At 44.4% G+C, this 17,035-nt stretch overlaps 1 protein-coding gene across 2 annotated transcripts in view; it reads left to right on the forward strand.

Moving 5' to 3' along the window:
- The first annotated feature begins 10,629 nt into the window (after window positions 1–10,629).
- Window positions 10,630–17,035, forward strand: part of LOC113408166 (centrosomal protein of 290 kDa-like) — a 12,548-nt gene continuing 6,142 nt past the window's right edge. For both annotated transcript variants that reach the window (XM_026661010.2, XM_026661012.2), the window contains exons 1-3: window positions 10,630–10,683; window positions 13,829–13,968; window positions 15,019–15,105. In XM_026661010.2, the coding sequence (XP_026516795.1) occupies window positions 10,651–10,683; window positions 13,829–13,968; window positions 15,019–15,105 (260 nt within the window). In that variant the 5' untranslated portion in view covers window positions 10,630–10,650. The remainder of the gene's footprint in view (window positions 10,684–13,828; window positions 13,969–15,018; window positions 15,106–17,035) is intronic.

Below are 17,035 nucleotides of genomic sequence, written 5' to 3' on the forward strand. Positions count from 1 at the left end.
AGCCGCGTGCCGAACGTTGCCGACCCCTGTTGTAGCTTATTAGAGAGACAAAGTGGGTGGGGTAATATCTTTTATTAAACCAACTTCTGTTTCTGTTTTGAGGTGGCTTGAAAGCTTGTCTCTCTCACCAACAGAAGTTGGTCCAATAAAAGATATTACCTCACCAACCTTGTCTCTGTAAATATTTTTAGGGGCAAAAGTATCAGTTGAATAAGCCATCATTTTTTGCAGGTTCACACTGGCCATGCAGCTGTTCAGCTCATGCTGCACATTAAAAACAAAACAAAACAAAAACAAGCTAATCAGTTACTGTAAATAGTATTTTAAGAACCCCACAAATATTCTGTAGAATTGTAGTATTCCCTGTAATATCTACAAACAAATAGCAAAACTTCCTACCATTTTCCTCAGGAAATTTTCACTGGCTCTTTATTATTACTCTGCTGATTACACTGAGTTTATCCAAATGTGTCTTAAGGCCCAATCCTGCAAGGTGTAAGGCACTACCTATTATGTGGTGCTGAGTGCCCTCAACTTCTGTTTGCATTTCGGTGTGCATTGAAGGTGCACTCCACCTTGCTGGATCAGGCCCTTAACCAATCTTTCATAATGTCTAAGATCTTTCATAACTTCTAATCTTTCATAACTCCTAAACACTGGCCAATTCCTCTCACATAACTCTTATGGTCTACACACATTACTCTTATTTAAGCATGTCAACTCAAAGTAGTTTCATTTTGACTGAATCTGAAATACTGTTGTTTACCAGGTACTTCATTATTTGTGTGAATGCTCATCATCTTAGATTAGCTGCTCTTACAGGTCACTCTTCCTCCAGAGTTGCATAAGAGTCATGCAGCTTCTTTCTTTTAGAAAATGAACATCTGGTGAAGTGAAAACTGGTAACCCTGACCTAAGTAGAAAACAGACTGTAATTGTAGATCTCTCTCACTTCCAGGAAGTAAAGCCTTAATTGATATATTTGTCATTCAATTAAATGTTGTATTCTTTGTTTCCTGTTCTAACCAGTTGTGCAGCATTAATCAATATCAATGTTCTCTATGCCATCTGAAGTGCACTATCATAGTCTATTCAGTGGTACAGTACAGAAAGGAGGGTCACCCAAAGGTGAAATTGCTATAACTGAAATTGATTTAATTACTCCTCAGCCAACAATTTGTCATGTCCCTATTTCACAGTAACTGTACACTGCACAAAGTTTACTATATTGGTGCAGTTATCATACAGAGAATCCAACCTCCAACATCCCTTCAGAAATCAGCATGAAATACATGGAAATCGTCATATAAAATTCCCTGTCACTTCACAGGATTGATGGATGATCTCTTAAGGGGAAACTAAATGGGAAAGCAAACTACTAAAAGCAGGACTATTAATCCCACAGTGCAAAAGAGCACTTCCCTAGCATCACAGCCAGTGACTTTCTCCGTTGTTATTAAGTATCAGGAGGTAGCCGTGTTAGTCTGTATCTACAAAAACAACAAGGAGTCTGGTGGCACCTTAAAGACTAACAGATTTATTTGGGCATAAGCTTTCGTGAGTAAAAACCTCACTTCTTCGGAAGTGAAGAACTTCAGGGTTATCCCTTACAGATGCTCTTTTATCTACCATGGGATTTTAGTTACTTTTTCTAGCCATTGTTACTAAAGCTTTTATGAGTGTATTGTTCTTATAAAAGATGAGGTTTGTGACTGAGGTGCCTGCAGTTGAGAGATGTTCTGGATAATAAGGCTTTTAACAGGCAACCAACTGTTAAAATGCTCATTTGATATTACAATGATAGTTTTAACCCCTAATAAAAAGAATGTTTAGGGCCAGATTTTGGCTTTTCCTGTTGGGTGTGGAAGAGGAGAGGTAAATTACAAGGAGACTTTCTTGACTACCACACCCCTAGAGGAATTGTGGAGATATCAACAAGAGTCCCATTGTTTGTACTCCCTGCTCATAAGCAAAGGGGCATTCATAGCTCAAGCAGTGGCTCTTCACCTACTTCTACACTAAAGTTGCACTAACAGGAGTGCATGCTTACACCCTCCGCTTAAAGGGTGTTCACTTCCCCAGCGCTCACAGATATAGTCTGACTGCCTCTCCAGGCTGACAGAATGCTCCAGGGAACTACTCCTGGTGCAGTGTCCTCCACTCTCTCCCTAATGTGGCAAATTAGCCACAATCTAGTCTTAAACATTTAGGGCAGAATTCTGCTCTCAGATCTGTTCTGGGAGCTCCTCATATATATAGGTAGATCAGAATATTGGATTCAAGATCTGCCAGGCAGCTCTGATGGCAAAATTGTACCCTTCATTATTTTCTACCCCAGAAATAAAAAATAATATAAAATTAACCGATTATAACTGGAAAATTGTATTGAAGAAACTGTAAAATAAAAATGATACTAACCCACCTTATAAAGGTCTTAAGAGAGATCTACAGATGAAAAGCACAATCTGAGTACTAAATATTATTACTATTGGGACTAGGTTGCTCCTTCCTGTGGTAAAACCTGGGAAGGACCTGTGGGCCCAGCCCATATATATGGACAGAGGCGACACATAACTGTGGATATTGGGTGAGGGCACAATTTAAAGGTTCTGTGAGGGCAGGTGACTGCCCCACACTTTGCCTCTGGATCGAAGCTGTTGCTGAATGGAAGACAGGGCAAACCTCGCTGCAGTGCGAGTGGAGCCGTTTCCCCTGGGCAGAGCTCCTGCTATAGGAGTGGGAGAGCAGCCTCTGCCCTGGGAAAAGGCACAGGGAGTTTGCCCCAGGGTGGTCTGCAAAGCAGGCACCTGGAAGCACTGGGACTCCAGCAGCAGGGAAGGAGAAGCAGCCCCATATAGCAGGGGAGGGTGGGGGAGCCTCAGCCCACAGCCAGCTGCTCCCTCATCGCTGCTGGGCATCCCAGCAAGAGGTGTCCCAAGTCCTTTCCCAGAGTCTGCAGTGGCCACTCTGGATGGGTTCCTTTGTAACATTTAACTGTTGCTAAATGGAAGGCTGAAATCTGGAGGGGTGGGGGAGGGCATATGACCCAATATGCTCCCACCCACGTGTCGCCTAATAATGTGGAGGATCTCATGGGATCCAAAAAAAATCATAAATCAACCACACAGAGGCCCTGTGCCTTCAAATTGGCTCTCTATTCCTGGTGACCCCTAATCTTGGTAATGTAACTCAGATGGACTTGCCCTATGTGGCTGTCTGATACCTCTTTAAAGGGAGGTTTCCCTCTGTAGAAAGGCTATTGCCTTTTATCAGTTTTCAGTTTTCCAGATTTCGATTTAATAGACTCTCTCTCCCCTTGCTTTTCTTCTTATGAAAAGGAATGAATAGAAGTTCCTCTTTTACCTTCTGTATACTATCTAGGACATTTTTATTGCATACCCTTTTATTTGTTTCCTATCTAAGATGAACAGTCCCAGGGTATATGTACACTAAGGACCTTGTCTACATAGTTAGGCTGGAAAAGTGTAGATGCAGCCTACACCAACAGTTTTTCTGTTGGTGTAGGAATACCACTGTTCTGAATGACATAGTCTACATTGACATAAGCCCTCTTCCATTGACATACAGTAGAACCTCAGAGTTACAAACTGACCGTCAACCACACACCTCATTTGGAACGTGAAGTATGCAATCAGGCAGCAGCTGAGACAAAACAAGAAAAGCAAATACAGTACAGTGCTCTGTTAAATGTAAACTACTAAAAAAATCAAGGGAATGTTTAAAAAAAAGATTTGACAAGATAAGGAAACTGTTTCTGTGCTTGTTTCATTTAAATTAAGATGGTTAAAAGAAGCATTTTACTTCTGCATAGTAAAGTTCCAAAGCTGTATTAAGTCAATGTTCAGTTGTAAACTTTTGAAAGAGCAACCATAACATTTTGTTCAGAATTACGAACATTTCAGAGTCACGAACAACCTCCATTCGCAAAGTGTTCGTAACTCTGAGGTTCTACTGTAGCTGTGTCTACACTGGGATTTTTGTTGGCATAGCTGTGTCGGTCAAAAGTGTTTTTTTTTTTCACACCCTGAATGATGTAACTATGCCGACATAACTTTCAAGTGTAGACCGTGTTGCCGTCTTCTCAGCCTCTCTTCACTGAAGAGGTTTTTTTTAATACCCCTAATCATTCTTGTCACCCATCTCTGAACTGTTAAACCATCATATTTCTGTTACATCTTTTTTGAGACCAGGACTGAAAAACAGTATTGCAGGAGAGCACTCACCTGCCCCCTCCCTCTTCACTGTTGGTGACATGTGTCCTAATCCCAGACAATCCTAATCTAATATCCACTTCAATCACTATTATCCCTGCTCCTCTTCTCCATCTTCTTACTCTACTCTCTCTAACCTGATTCCCCACTCCCTCTTCCTTTCATCTGCTCCTTCAGGAATGTTCAACTGAGCTAAAAAACAAAATAAAGTGATACCATCAAGACAAATACATAATGAACCCAGCAATCTTACTATTGTAACCCTCATCCTCCCATCTTACTATTGTAACCCTCATCCTCCCATTTTACTATTGTAATCCTCATCCTTCCTCTTTTCTCCTTCCTGTATTGTTTGGTGTTCTCACTCATTGTATTATGTCTAAAATTAGATGCATCTCCTTTATTTGGCCTCTAAAGTATCTAGCATACTTATACACTCTAAAAATAGTAATAGTCATGTGCACCCACTCTGTCTTGAAGAGAACCACTGAGGACTGAGAGAGTTTTTCAGTCTCCAGGATCTATTTAATTATTTGTCTCTCTGTTGAGACTGCCACAAAAGGTAACAAATACTACAATTTGTGATGGAGGCGTTTATGATGTGGACACATCTCAGCAGGAAACCTGATGGACAACATCTCACTCATTTCACATAGGCCATTGAACTGCCAGCTGATGGTAACAACTTCTGGGCAGAATCCCAGAAAAAATTGTAGTAAATACATTCTTCAAGCTGATTGTGCAAAAAGGAGAAAAATAAGGTTTGGAAACATGGTCTGGAGAAGAACATATTGCGATGAGGCAACAATTTCACTGCACATGATTTACAAATTTGTAATTTAAAAAACTGACTGGTACTTTCTGATTCCAGGCTCAAAAATTGAAAGACAATAAAGATTGAAGAGACATCAGTGTTTCAGATGGGAATCAGTTTAAAGAAGTGAGGTGGAATTAGTGTGGGGGAAGATCAGAGTTGATGTATTGTTACAGGAGCATGTGAATTTTAATAGGAGAATTTAATCCCTGGATAATCAACCTCATTCTCATCAAGATATTAGGGCAGTCTGTGGGTGAAAAGGACACAGTCTCATCCTTTAATCTTTGTGAAAAATGGCTACACTTGAAGTATTATAGGTTGCATCAAACTAATCCTTTGCCCAGAGTTCTTCTGACATAATAAATCAATGATGCTACTCCACAAATATGGCTGAAAACAAAAATGCTATGGATCATATTCACTGTTGGTGTAAACAGACTCAAATCTACTGAAGTCAATACAGTTTATCCATGTATGTCAGCACTGAATTTGACCCACTGTTTATATAAAGCTTAATTAGAAACAAAGAAAGGGAGAGAAAAATGTTTGTCAAGCAACTGAGTAATAGGGTAGGGGAAAATATTTCTTTAGGAGTTTCTAACAATGAAAAGTAAAAATCACAATGGCATTTGAGATGTTTATTGGCACAGATCTGTACTGCTATCTGTAATAGTAGAGTATGCTGTTAACATGCCTTGGAAATGAGAATATTTTCCAGTAAAAAAAAAGATGAGACTTTCAAAGTTTGCTATAACCTGTGGTATGCACATAAACTTATTAATATAAGCAAACATTTTCAACAGGCTAGTTTTGTGTGCCCCTGGTTTTGGATGCTGAACAGTTCAGTTTAAACACACTTTATTAGTTTTCATTAAAAAAATAAATCAGGTTTATTTAACTACAAAGAGAGAAATTTTAAGAGTAGAAGGTATTAAAGTCAGAAATGGTTACAAGAGAAATAATGATAAAACGCTTTCTAGTAGCTAAAACTTAACAAGCTAGACTTGGTGCAAGGTAATATCCTTACCACAGGTTCCTAGCAACATTGCTGACCAAATTCTCAGGTCAGGAACTCCCCCAAAGTCAAAGACCTGATTCCTTTGTCGTCTTAGGTGGGTGTGAGAGAGAGAAATTGGGAGAGTAGTCTTGGAGTGTTTTTGCCTCTTCCTTCTATAATCTAGTCCAGGGGTCTCAAACACGCGGCCTGCTGAGTTATTTTCTGCGGCCCGCGAGCGCCTCGCGGCCCTCTGCCCTCTCCCAGCATTTACCTAGAGCGGCTCCGGCCCGACGTGCACTGGGGGCAGGGCAGGCTCCCTCCCTCCCTGCCCTGCTCCGCTCCCGCGCCGCTCCGGGAAGCGGACGGAACCTGGGGTTCCTCATTCCTGGCCAATGGAAGCTACTGGGGGCGGTGCCTGAAGCAACAGCCACCCCCCCCCTGCGCCCCTCCTTCCCCAGGTTCCATCCACTTCCCGAAGAGGCGCAGGGGCAGGGCAGGGCAGGGAGGGAGCTTGCCCTGCCCCTGGTGCACGTCGTGCCAGAGCCCGCCTCCCGATCCCCTGCTGCACCCTGACCCCCTGCTGCACGCTGACCCCCTGCCCTGAGCCCCCTGCTGCACCCTGCACCCTGACCCCCTGCCCTGAACCCCCCGCCACACCCCTCCTGCACCCCAACCCCCTGCCCTGAGCCCCCTGCTGCACCCTGCACCCCGACCCTCTGCCCTGAACCCCCCACTGCACCCCACACCCCAACTCCCTGCCCTGAGCCCCTGCCACACCCCACACCCCTCCTGCACCCCCTGGGGGCAGGGAGGGGGCAGAGTTGGGGTGGGGATTTCAGGGAAGGGGTTGGAATAGGGGCAGGGAAGAGGCGGGGCCTCATGGAAGGGGTGGAGTGGGGGCGAGGCCGAGGGGGGGAGGTGTCAGTAAATGCGGCCCTTGGGTCAATGTACTAGTCCTCATGTAGCCCTCGTGGTCATTTGAGTTTGAGACCCCTGATCTAGTCACCCTTTCAAATGCATTTTCCTGAGGGTTATCCCTAGATAAAGTTCCTTCCAGCACTGAGACATGGAGTCTTGTGGTGAAAGAGGTTAAATGTGGCTGTTTCCTAAAATGCAGTTCCATCCATTAATACCCCCCGTCATTGCCAAAGAATGGCCACTTGACAGGTGATTGCCAATTAACTTTGATGACACCTGGCTAGAGGCATCAGCTTGTCCTTTGTCTTTGCCAAACCAATTTACCTACTCCCCAGACTTGTCCAGTAAACATATTGTAGTCATAATTTCAGCTTATGTTCAGAACTCTTAATATGCATTTCATACATACATTATACAAGAATATTGATGAACAGTGTGTTACTATTAGTTTTTTAAATGAGACCTCACACTGCATATTTTACACAAAGATTATTGTTATAATAGTGGGTAGAGCGTGAATACAGGGGTGCTTTCGATTCACACCAGTGTTTATTCCCCTTTCTCTGTCTGTCTCAAATTGCTCTGCCATGCCAGCTATGGGGATGTAGAATTGAACAAGGATATGTAGTTCAGTGGATAGAACTTTAGACTAGGAATACTGGATTCTCCTCCTGGCTTTGTCATTTACTTGCTATATGTCATGGGCAAGTCACCCAACTCCCCTGTGCTTCAGTTTCCCATCTATAAAATGGGGATGGTACCCATCTCTGTAAAACGTTTGAGATCTCTGAGTCTAAAAAGCTCTATATAAGTGTTACATTATTATAAAGTCTCATTATAAATTATTATGGAGTTGGGGAATAGGGAATGTGTCCAGAAATGGTTATTTGCAGAAGGAGTTAAGGAAGTTCTGTAGATCTTCAAACTTTTCATTCGGTGAACCACCTGGGACAGATCCTTTCATAGGCCATCTTCTCTCGTACCCCTTATATGTCTGATTGTTCCTTCTGCATGTTGTTCAGTGGGGTCCTCTTCCTTCTCTCTTCCACTTTCAATGGGAGTTCCAGAGAAGTCCATCCTTTACCCCTTTCTCTTACCCTTCTACAGAAGAACCTAAGTGGCTTACGAGCATACGTCTTACCAAGTTGTTTAAATGCTCTTGAAAATACCACCCCCTTTGCCTCTACGGGCCTTATCTTCTCACATGGCTTTAACTACTAGATTTATGAACAATTAATAAACAGAGACATTTCCAGATTTCAGGGAAAAGTAGTGTCCTGCTCATACTGTCTATAATGGGATACAGAAATGCCCGAGAGACACCTCTTGTCTGACTTTTCCCCACTGCAGTGCTTCCCACCATGGCTTCCCTTTGCCATTTGAAAAATGGGTATCCAGATAAAAATGAAGTCAAATATTTTTACATCAAATTTGTAAAATATAATCACAATTATAAAAGGGCATATGCAAAATAACATGTGCCCTTCTTTAAGTGAACTGAGCCAGTGACTGGTGTCAAGAAGTGTCTTCTTTGAAGACTACACAGGGGTTCTTGCTTTATTCAGCATCAGTTTGTCATGGTAGTACAGTGATTCCCTGAGATGCCATGTAGTAACAGGGCAACTCATGGGCCCTGAGAGTGATTCCTGGAGGATTGTGTGGCTGATCCTGAGGATGAGGTAAACAAGGGAGACCGCACAAAGAGAGGGTGAGTGGCAGCTACCAGGGGCCTTACTAAAAGGCCACAGTTTGTGTGTGCATGTGCTTGTATGCAATATTGCCAACCCCAAATATTCAGTGTGCGCATGGGCACAAGTCAACCCCAGTGTGTGCATGTGCTTTTGCATGCAATACTGTCAATCCCAAGTATTCAGTATGTATGCATGTGCACATGCTTGTGTGCATTATTGCCAACCCTAAGCATTACATGTGCATGCATGTGTGCTCGTGTGCCCATGTACTTGTGTGCAATATTGCCAACCCCATTCAACATGTGCGAATGTGCACTTGTGTGCAAGTCAAACCCAAGCATTCAGTTGTCCATGTGCTTGCGTGAAATACTGTCAACCCCAAGTATTCAGTATCTATGTGTATGCGCACATGCTTATGTACAATATTGCCAACTCCAAGCATTCAATGTATTTGTGTATATGTGCAAAATTGTCAGCCCCAAATACTCAAAAATCATGAGTCAGTTTAAAAAATAAATCATGACTTGCTAAAAAATAAAGAGACTTTTAAAAAGTAATGCATTTTGGGTTATTTGTCTTCTGGTTTTGGTGCCTTTAGAGTGAACTCGTTTCACATTTTTCAGCTTTTCTTCCCAAGCCTGAAAGCTAGACACTCCCCTTTGAAAAAGGTGGAGCATGTGATGTGATCAGTGCAGGAGGACTCCGGCGGGACACAGCAAATATTGCAAGAAGACCAGCAATCAAATCACAAGCCTTGGCCTGTACAGGCGCATAGCACAGCGTCACATGGACTGTGCCACAGAATCACGTAGATCAACATTTTTCAAAGTTTGGGTCACGACCCAGTATTGGGTCGTGGCATGTCAGGCACTGCGTCGCTCTGGTTAGCACCGGGAACCAGAAGGTTAAAAGTCCCATCGGCGGTGCTGCCCAGCTAAGGGAGGCTAGTGCCTACCTGTTCCAACTCCACGCTGCGCCCTGGAAGTGGCCAGCAGCGGGTCCAGCTTCTATGCAGGGGGGTCTCGGGGCTCCGCGCGCTGCCCCCACCCCAAGCACTCCGGCCAATGGGACCTGGGGAGGGGCAGTGCCTGCAGGTGAGAGTCGCACGGAGCCGCTTGCGTGCCTCCGCCTAGGAGCCGGACCTGCTACTGGCTACTTCAGGCGCAGCGTGGTCCATGGTGCCAGGGTAGGTGGAGGTAAATCCGTGCCTCAATCCCACACCCCAATCCCCTGCCCCAGTCCTGAGCCCCCCCAAACCCAGAGCTCCCTCCTGCACTCCAAACCCCTCATCCCTGGCAACACCCCAAGCCTGCACCCCCAGCCCAGAGCCCCTCCTGCATGTCAGCCCAGAGCCCCCCCACACCCTGAACCCCTCATTCCCAGTCCCACCCTGTAGCCCTCACCCCTGCACTCCAACCCTCTGCCCCTGCCCTGAGCCCCTCCCACACCCCAAATCCCTCATCCCCAGCTCCGTTGGGTCATGGGCACCAACCATTTTCATCAACTGGGTCCCCAGAAAAAAAGTTTGAAAACCACTGACTTAGATGGTTTGCTAGTCTGAGTCCTTTTAAGGCCCGCGAGAGGAACTAGCCCCTCCTCTTTGCCTCCGTCTCCATGGCACCCAGGAGGGGGCCTGAAGTAGCATAGTCGCGGGTTAATTACATCACCCACTTTCTGAGGTCGCGTCCATCCGAATAATTAGGTGCCCGTAGCTTGCCTGTCTCGAGCTGGGAAAGTCGGCCGTGAGGACGGAATCGCCTCCGCCTCTTAATCCGCATTCAGTATTGAAACACTGGAGCCCCCAGCCCCTGCACGCCCCGGTGATGTATACACGGAGGGAAAGCGGGCAGGCAGCGAAAAGGCAGCCAGGGGGCTTTCAGTGCCGCAGCCGCGGGACCGTTGGAAAGAGCGGACGCGCGTTGCGGGGGGAGGGATTTCTTTAGTCCCCGCCCCTTGCTCGTGCACGGGCGGGAGGTGGCCTCTCCTCTGGGGCCCATGGAGCTGCCCACCGTCCACAAGTGTCTCCAAGTGAGTGAGCCGCGGAGGCTCGGGTGGCGGATGCCTGCGAGGGGCGCTGAGGCACCGCAGGTGCGGGTGGTTCCCGGATCCAGCGCCTCAGCGGCCGGCGGGGCGATCCTGGCCCGGCTGCGCCTGTGAAAGGTGGCGCTGGCTGAGGTGCTGCCCCTCAGTGGCCCCTGCCGCGTCCCCGCTGCTCTTCCAAGGCAGAACGGGCCTTGTGGCTGCCGTAGCAACGCCCCGCGCTCCCGAGCCACCAGCCGCGCGCCAGTTTGGTGGGAAACGGTCTCACGTGCCGCGGCTGCTGGGCCGGGGGGAGAAGAAGGAAGGGCGGGGGTTGCTCCCTTCCCGCGCTGGGCAGCGCCCTGTGGATTGGCGCTTTCACTCTCCTCCCACCCCGCCTTGGGCTCAGCTAATTCATAACCCCCGTTTGGGACTTTCGCACCGCGCCAGGCGTGAAAAACCCTCTTAAGCTAGGGAAATATGAGTGTAAACCACAAACACTGGCGCGGGGACTTAGAGGCACGAGTATTCCTTCATACTCGTTGTATCTGCCCCTTCCCCCAGTTAACCAGACTGCAAGTCCATAGTGTTGTTATTCTTTACTGTTGATGTACAGTATGCGCTACTGTTAGCTAGATTGATCATGTTGTGGAAAATGCAGCTATCTGCTTAAGGACCAAGTCCATCGAGTCATTTTACTCACATAAACCCTGATTCATCAAGGTACTGAAACACATGCCTACCTTGGTCTCAGAGTTCAGTGGGGTTATTTCCAGACTAAAGTTAGAACTGTACATTTTTTGCAGAATCAGGCTCCTAATTCCAGTCATGCAATTGGTTCCATAGGGGTCAGCCTGCATGGATATGACTAGGACCAGGTGCTTAGTTTGTAACTACCTTTAGGATAAAAGGAGATGAACACATTAATTGCTCACAGTGACCACTTGGCATTTAAATGGTTAAGCTATTTATGTTGTTTTCATTGTGTTTATTTAGCTCTTGCATGTTTCCAACATCTTAAATTGCTCTCTTGCTGATTAGAAGATGAAGTGTATGATGCTGTTATTTATAATAGCTGAACATGAACTTCTTAAGATCTACCAATTTAGTTACCATTTGGATTTACAATATCCTAATTCATGTAAAAAACCACACCCATTTGAAGTGTACTTTTTTATTTTTAAAACTTGTCTTATAATAAACTTCTGACCCTGATCCTGCAAACACTTATGGCATCCTTAACTTTACTTGCTTGAGTATCCCAATTGACTTCAGTGTAACTACTTATGTATAAAGATAATCAAAATCATAAGTGTTTACAGAAATAAGCCTAATCATATTAGAATAGTTGGCTGGGGAACAGTACTGCAGAAAAGGATCTTAGGGTTACAGTGGATCACAGATTGAAAATGAGTCAACAGTGTTATGCTGTTGCAAAAAAGGCAAATGTCATTCTGGGACATACTAACAGGAGTGCCATGTGTAAGTCATGGCAGGTAATTCTTCTTCTCTGCTTGACATTAGCCAGAGTACTATGTCCAGTTTGGGATACCACATTTATAAACTGTGAACAAATTGGAGAGAGTCCAGAGGGGAGCCAAAAAACCAAACAAACAAAAAACGACTTGGAAAATATGAGAGTGAAAGAATTGGGCATGTTTGGTCTAGAGAAGAGAAGACTGAGGACATGGACATGAGAGCCTTCAAATGTATAAAATGTTACAATAAAGAGGATGGTGATCAATTGGTCTCCATGTCCACTGAGTGTAGGAAAAGAAGCAATCATTTTAGTTTGTAGCAAGGGAGATTTGGGTTAGATATTAGGAAAATTTTTCTAACTATAAAGACAGTTAAGCAGTGGAATAAGCTACTTAGGTGAAAATAATATAAATATATAAAGTGCTTTTCATCCTAAAGCTATTTATATACTAAGAGCTTCAATGGGACTAATCATTTATAAAGCTAAAGGGGGGAGAGATAGCTCAGTGGTTTGAGCATTGGCCTGCTAAACCTAGGGTTTTGAGTTCAATCCTTGAGGGGGCTGTTTAGGGAACTGGGGTAAAAATCTGTTTGGGGATTGGTCCTGTTTTGAGCAGGGGGTTGGACTAGATGACCTCCTGAGGTCCCTTCCAACCCTGGTATTCTATGATTCTGTGATAAGCACAAGTGTGTCTGCAGAATTGGGGCCTATGTTTCTAAGTATAGTCAGGGCCGGCTCTGGCTTTTTTGCCGCCCCAGGCAAAAAAGCGGGGGGGGCGGCCGGAGGCTTTTTTGCCGGGGGGGGGGGCGGCCGGAGCCCCTGGGGGAGGGCCGTGAGCCCCGGCGGGTGCTCGGCTCTCCCGCCCCTCCCCCGGCGGCCAGAGCGCCGGGGGCAGGGCCGCGAGAGGGCGGCGAGCCCCGGCTGGGGCTCGGCTCGGCTCTCCCCCCGGCAGCCAGAGCGCCGTGCCGCCCCCCTCCAGGTGCCGCCCCAAGCACCAGCTTGGGTGCTTGGTGCCTGGAGCCGGCCTTGAGTATAGTCCAACACAGCAGTTCTCAAACTTCATTGCATCGTGAAGCCCCCTTCTGACAACAGAAATTACTACATGACCCCAGGAGGGTGGACCGAAGCCCGAGCCCACCCCAGTTCTGCTGCCCCGAGCTGTGGGGGTACCCAAAGCTGAAGCCCAAAGACTTCTGCCCTGAGCAGGAGGCATGCAACCTTAGCCTGCCTTTCCAGGGCTGAAGCCTTAGGGCCCTGGGTGGTGGGTCTTTGGCTTTGGCCCTAGCAAGTCTAACACCAGCCCTTGGGGTCCCGACCCAGAGTTTGAGAACCTCTGGCAACAGCATGCATATCTTCTCCCTCTTCTCTGTGTATAGAAACATATTTTTCACTTGATGCACTGACAAAATAGAAGCATTTGATACTGATTAACTAAACTGTACAGAGGATATTATATCTTTTGTGTATATCCTAAGGAAAGTGTGTTCGGGTTCATTCTCCATAAAAATATTAAGCCAATGGCTTTCTGAAGTACCTTGCTTTATGCATATGAGTGACCCAGGGTAAACATACTGGGGTTTATAAAAATGAATGTTAATCAGAAATGTTAGGAACCCACATTAATATAGCATTTGAAAGTTTCATTTGGTAAAATGTTTTTCTCTTACTTTCCAGCTCAATAATGAAAACGAACAGCTACTTCGGAAGTTGAAAAGGCTGCGTAGAAAAAATCAACAGCTAGAAAATGATTTGGCTCAGATCCAGGAGAAACTGCATCTGGAGCAGTTAATGCATGACTATGTCACAAGCAGAGAGTAAGAATTATTATTTCCCTGGATTAAAGTCTCGATTTGAGACTAGGACCTGTATGCAGGGATGACATTGCTGTGCAGAACTTGGGTACTTGTCCCCTGATGCCATCTTTTAGATCAGGGATTCTCAACCTTTTTTTTTTTCTGAGGCCCCCCAACATGCTATAAAAACTCCACGGCTCAGCTGTTTTTCTGCATATAAAAGCCAGGGCAAGCGTTAGGAGGTAGCAAGCAGAGCAATTTCCCCGGGGCCCCATGGCACAGGGGGCCCTGCAAAGCTAAGTTGCTCGGGATTCAGCTCCGGATGGCTGGGCTTGGAGCCCCAGGCTTCAGCACTATGCGGTGGGGCTTCGGCTTTCTGCCCTGGGCCCCAGCAAGTCTAATGCTGGCCCTGCTTTGGCAGACCCCTTGAAACCTGCTTGTGGCCCCCAAGGGGGCCCTAGAGCCCTGGTTGAGGACCACTGGTTTAGATGAGCCATTAAACATAATTTGTTCTGCTTATCTTTGTTGGCTGTCCGTGCAAGGAAAAAAAGGGGATGATAAAAGTCTTGGGGCACTGCTCAAAAAAGACTAGAGGGCAAGCCTGGTGCTCTGGACAAAATTCACACTGTCAATGCAACAGCAAGTTCTAATATCTATCTGTATGTATGTGGCTGCTGCGTTTGCTTACTCAGTGTGAAACCAGTATCCAGCTTAGTGTAAAGTGCTCTACGTTTATTTACCATCAAAGTATCCATCAGTGAGTGTAATGTGCAATACTTTAAATATTAATGTTATTTAAAACATCTGGAAGTGAAGTTTTGACTTTTTTTTTTAAGTTTTGGTGCTTTGAAAAGTAGCATTCAATGTATCTCTATGTGCAGTATTTTCAGGAGGACTTTCCATGCAGAGTGAAAAACATGAGAAGTGTAAACTTGTATTTTGAGGTCAAAGGAAAAAATGTCTTCATTTATCCTTCCTACTTTAAAATGTCCCATCACAGTTCTGAAATCTGTTTGCATTGTTGAGTGGGAGAGAGACCATCCTTAAGCTGTTACATTTATTTCAATTAAGTGTTCAGGTTCAAACAGAATCCCACTTATGGCACAAGGGAGGTGGCAGTCACAACAAGGAAATGAAAGTAGCAAGCGAAAGTGCCAGGTAAGTTCTTCTGGGGACTTGCTTATTTGCAAGGTTAATGAAGGATGTCTTCTCTCACTGGAACTAGCATACTTTAAGGGATTTATATGGTGATTCACTTCTCTTGGGTAGAATATGGAGTATATTATTCATGAGAAATGTCATGGGTATATTAGATGTTATTTGGAAGTAACTTTCAGTGTGTTTGAGGGAATTCAAATTCCTACATTATGCTATAGAAATGAAAATTCATTTTGTTTAAGTGTTGAGAAAGGGAATGCTTTGACAATGCTTCAGACAATGAAAGTAGAGAAAAATATATAAGGCCTGAGTAGAAATTTTCTCCACAACTCACTCACTTGGGAAAAATAGAAGGAAGTGAGGAAGCTTAGGGAAAAATGGAAAGAAGTTAGGAAGCTTGTGGAGAGGAGAAAGATAAATGACATAATTTGAGGTTTGGAATCTAGAAGTATTAAATGTAAGTCATTCGTTGGACAATGCACTGTCCAATATAAAACCACAGCAGTTAAATCATCCTATTGCTTTAGTCTGTTATTCTTTGAACAGGAAGTGATTTATTTTACATTGGGGTTTGTGAATTATTTCTGGATGTAAACTCTCATAACTGGCTTGTGATGTGAAGGGTACAGTTTTAGTTCAGTTCACAGAAGGAGCATTAAGGCTGTCATGCTATTTGTAGTGCATACAGGGGCTGCTTTGCTTGCATGGAGCCCTATTAAGTTCATTGGGACTCCATATAGTGTAGCAGTCCATTCATGCTCTATCAGTTGCAGGATTGGAGTCTTACATTTTATTTGTCACGGTTTCGGATCAAATTAAAGATTTGAATACATATTTTGTAGGACAGTAGTTATTGGGAAGTCACCAAGAATTTGCCTAAGTGGTAGGAATTCTCCTACCTTTGCTAATATCAAATGTTCATAATTAAAAATCCCTTTCACTGAAGTCTGAATTATATACAGTAGTTCCATTGACAAGAAGGAAGGAGACAGAGCCAATATCTTGATAAATGGTTTGCTTTTTCAGCACTTAAAATGAATCTAATTTATACGGTGTTTCTAGCCTATCACTATTTTCTCTATAATAGTTCATGATTATCCTTATTAAGGAGATAGTTGTAATGCATGCGTGGTAAAGTTTGTCCTCCTGTCTTTTTATTGCACTATTAAAACTTGTTAGGTGAAATAGGATACAACACACTCATGCAGTCATATTTGACTTTATAGGTGAAATGTAAAAAAATAAAATCTTATACACCCTGAATATTTCTCACTCTCTCTTCTCTAACTCTAGCTATGAGGTGTTTCTGTGAAAGTTAATAAAATAAGTTTAATATGCCAAACATTCAGTATAAGCACCCTGTGTTTCATGAGACTGAGAAATAACTTTATCCATAAGAAACCTTCAGCGTTTGTATGTACAGCTTTATAGAAAACGGAGGTTTTATCATAGTGCCTGTTTCAGAAAGCACAGGGTTCTTCACATAGCCAGTTGCATTTTGTTCTCAGTAAGAGTCCAGTCCAATACCCACTGAAGTCAGTGACCTTTGAGTCAGGCTTGAATAGTCCAATCCTTAATCCATGAAGTCATTGGGTCTACTCATATGAGTAAGGGTTGCAGGTATGAACCATACATTACTGTTCTTTGTTGATGTCTAGCATACAGTTTTTTATGTGTATCTATTTTGGATTTATTTCATATGAATGTTGGTATTTGAATGGGCATATTTCTTATACACAAGAATACCAATAATTTGGGTTATTACCTAAGATTATGCTCTATTTCTAGGAGTTAATGAACATATTAATGGTGTAATAGGAGAAACATCCATGCGTATTCACTAGTTCAGTGGTTTTCAAACTTTTTTTCTGGGGACCCAGTTGAAGAAAATTGTTGATGCCCACGACCCAACGGAGCTGGTGGTGAGGGG

This window comes from Terrapene carolina, unplaced genomic scaffold, assembly GCF_002925995.2.
Source record: "Terrapene carolina triunguis isolate 2854851 unplaced genomic scaffold, T_m_triunguis-2.0 Scaffold58, whole genome shotgun sequence".
Taxonomy (NCBI): Eukaryota; Metazoa; Chordata; order Testudines; family Emydidae; genus Terrapene; species Terrapene triunguis.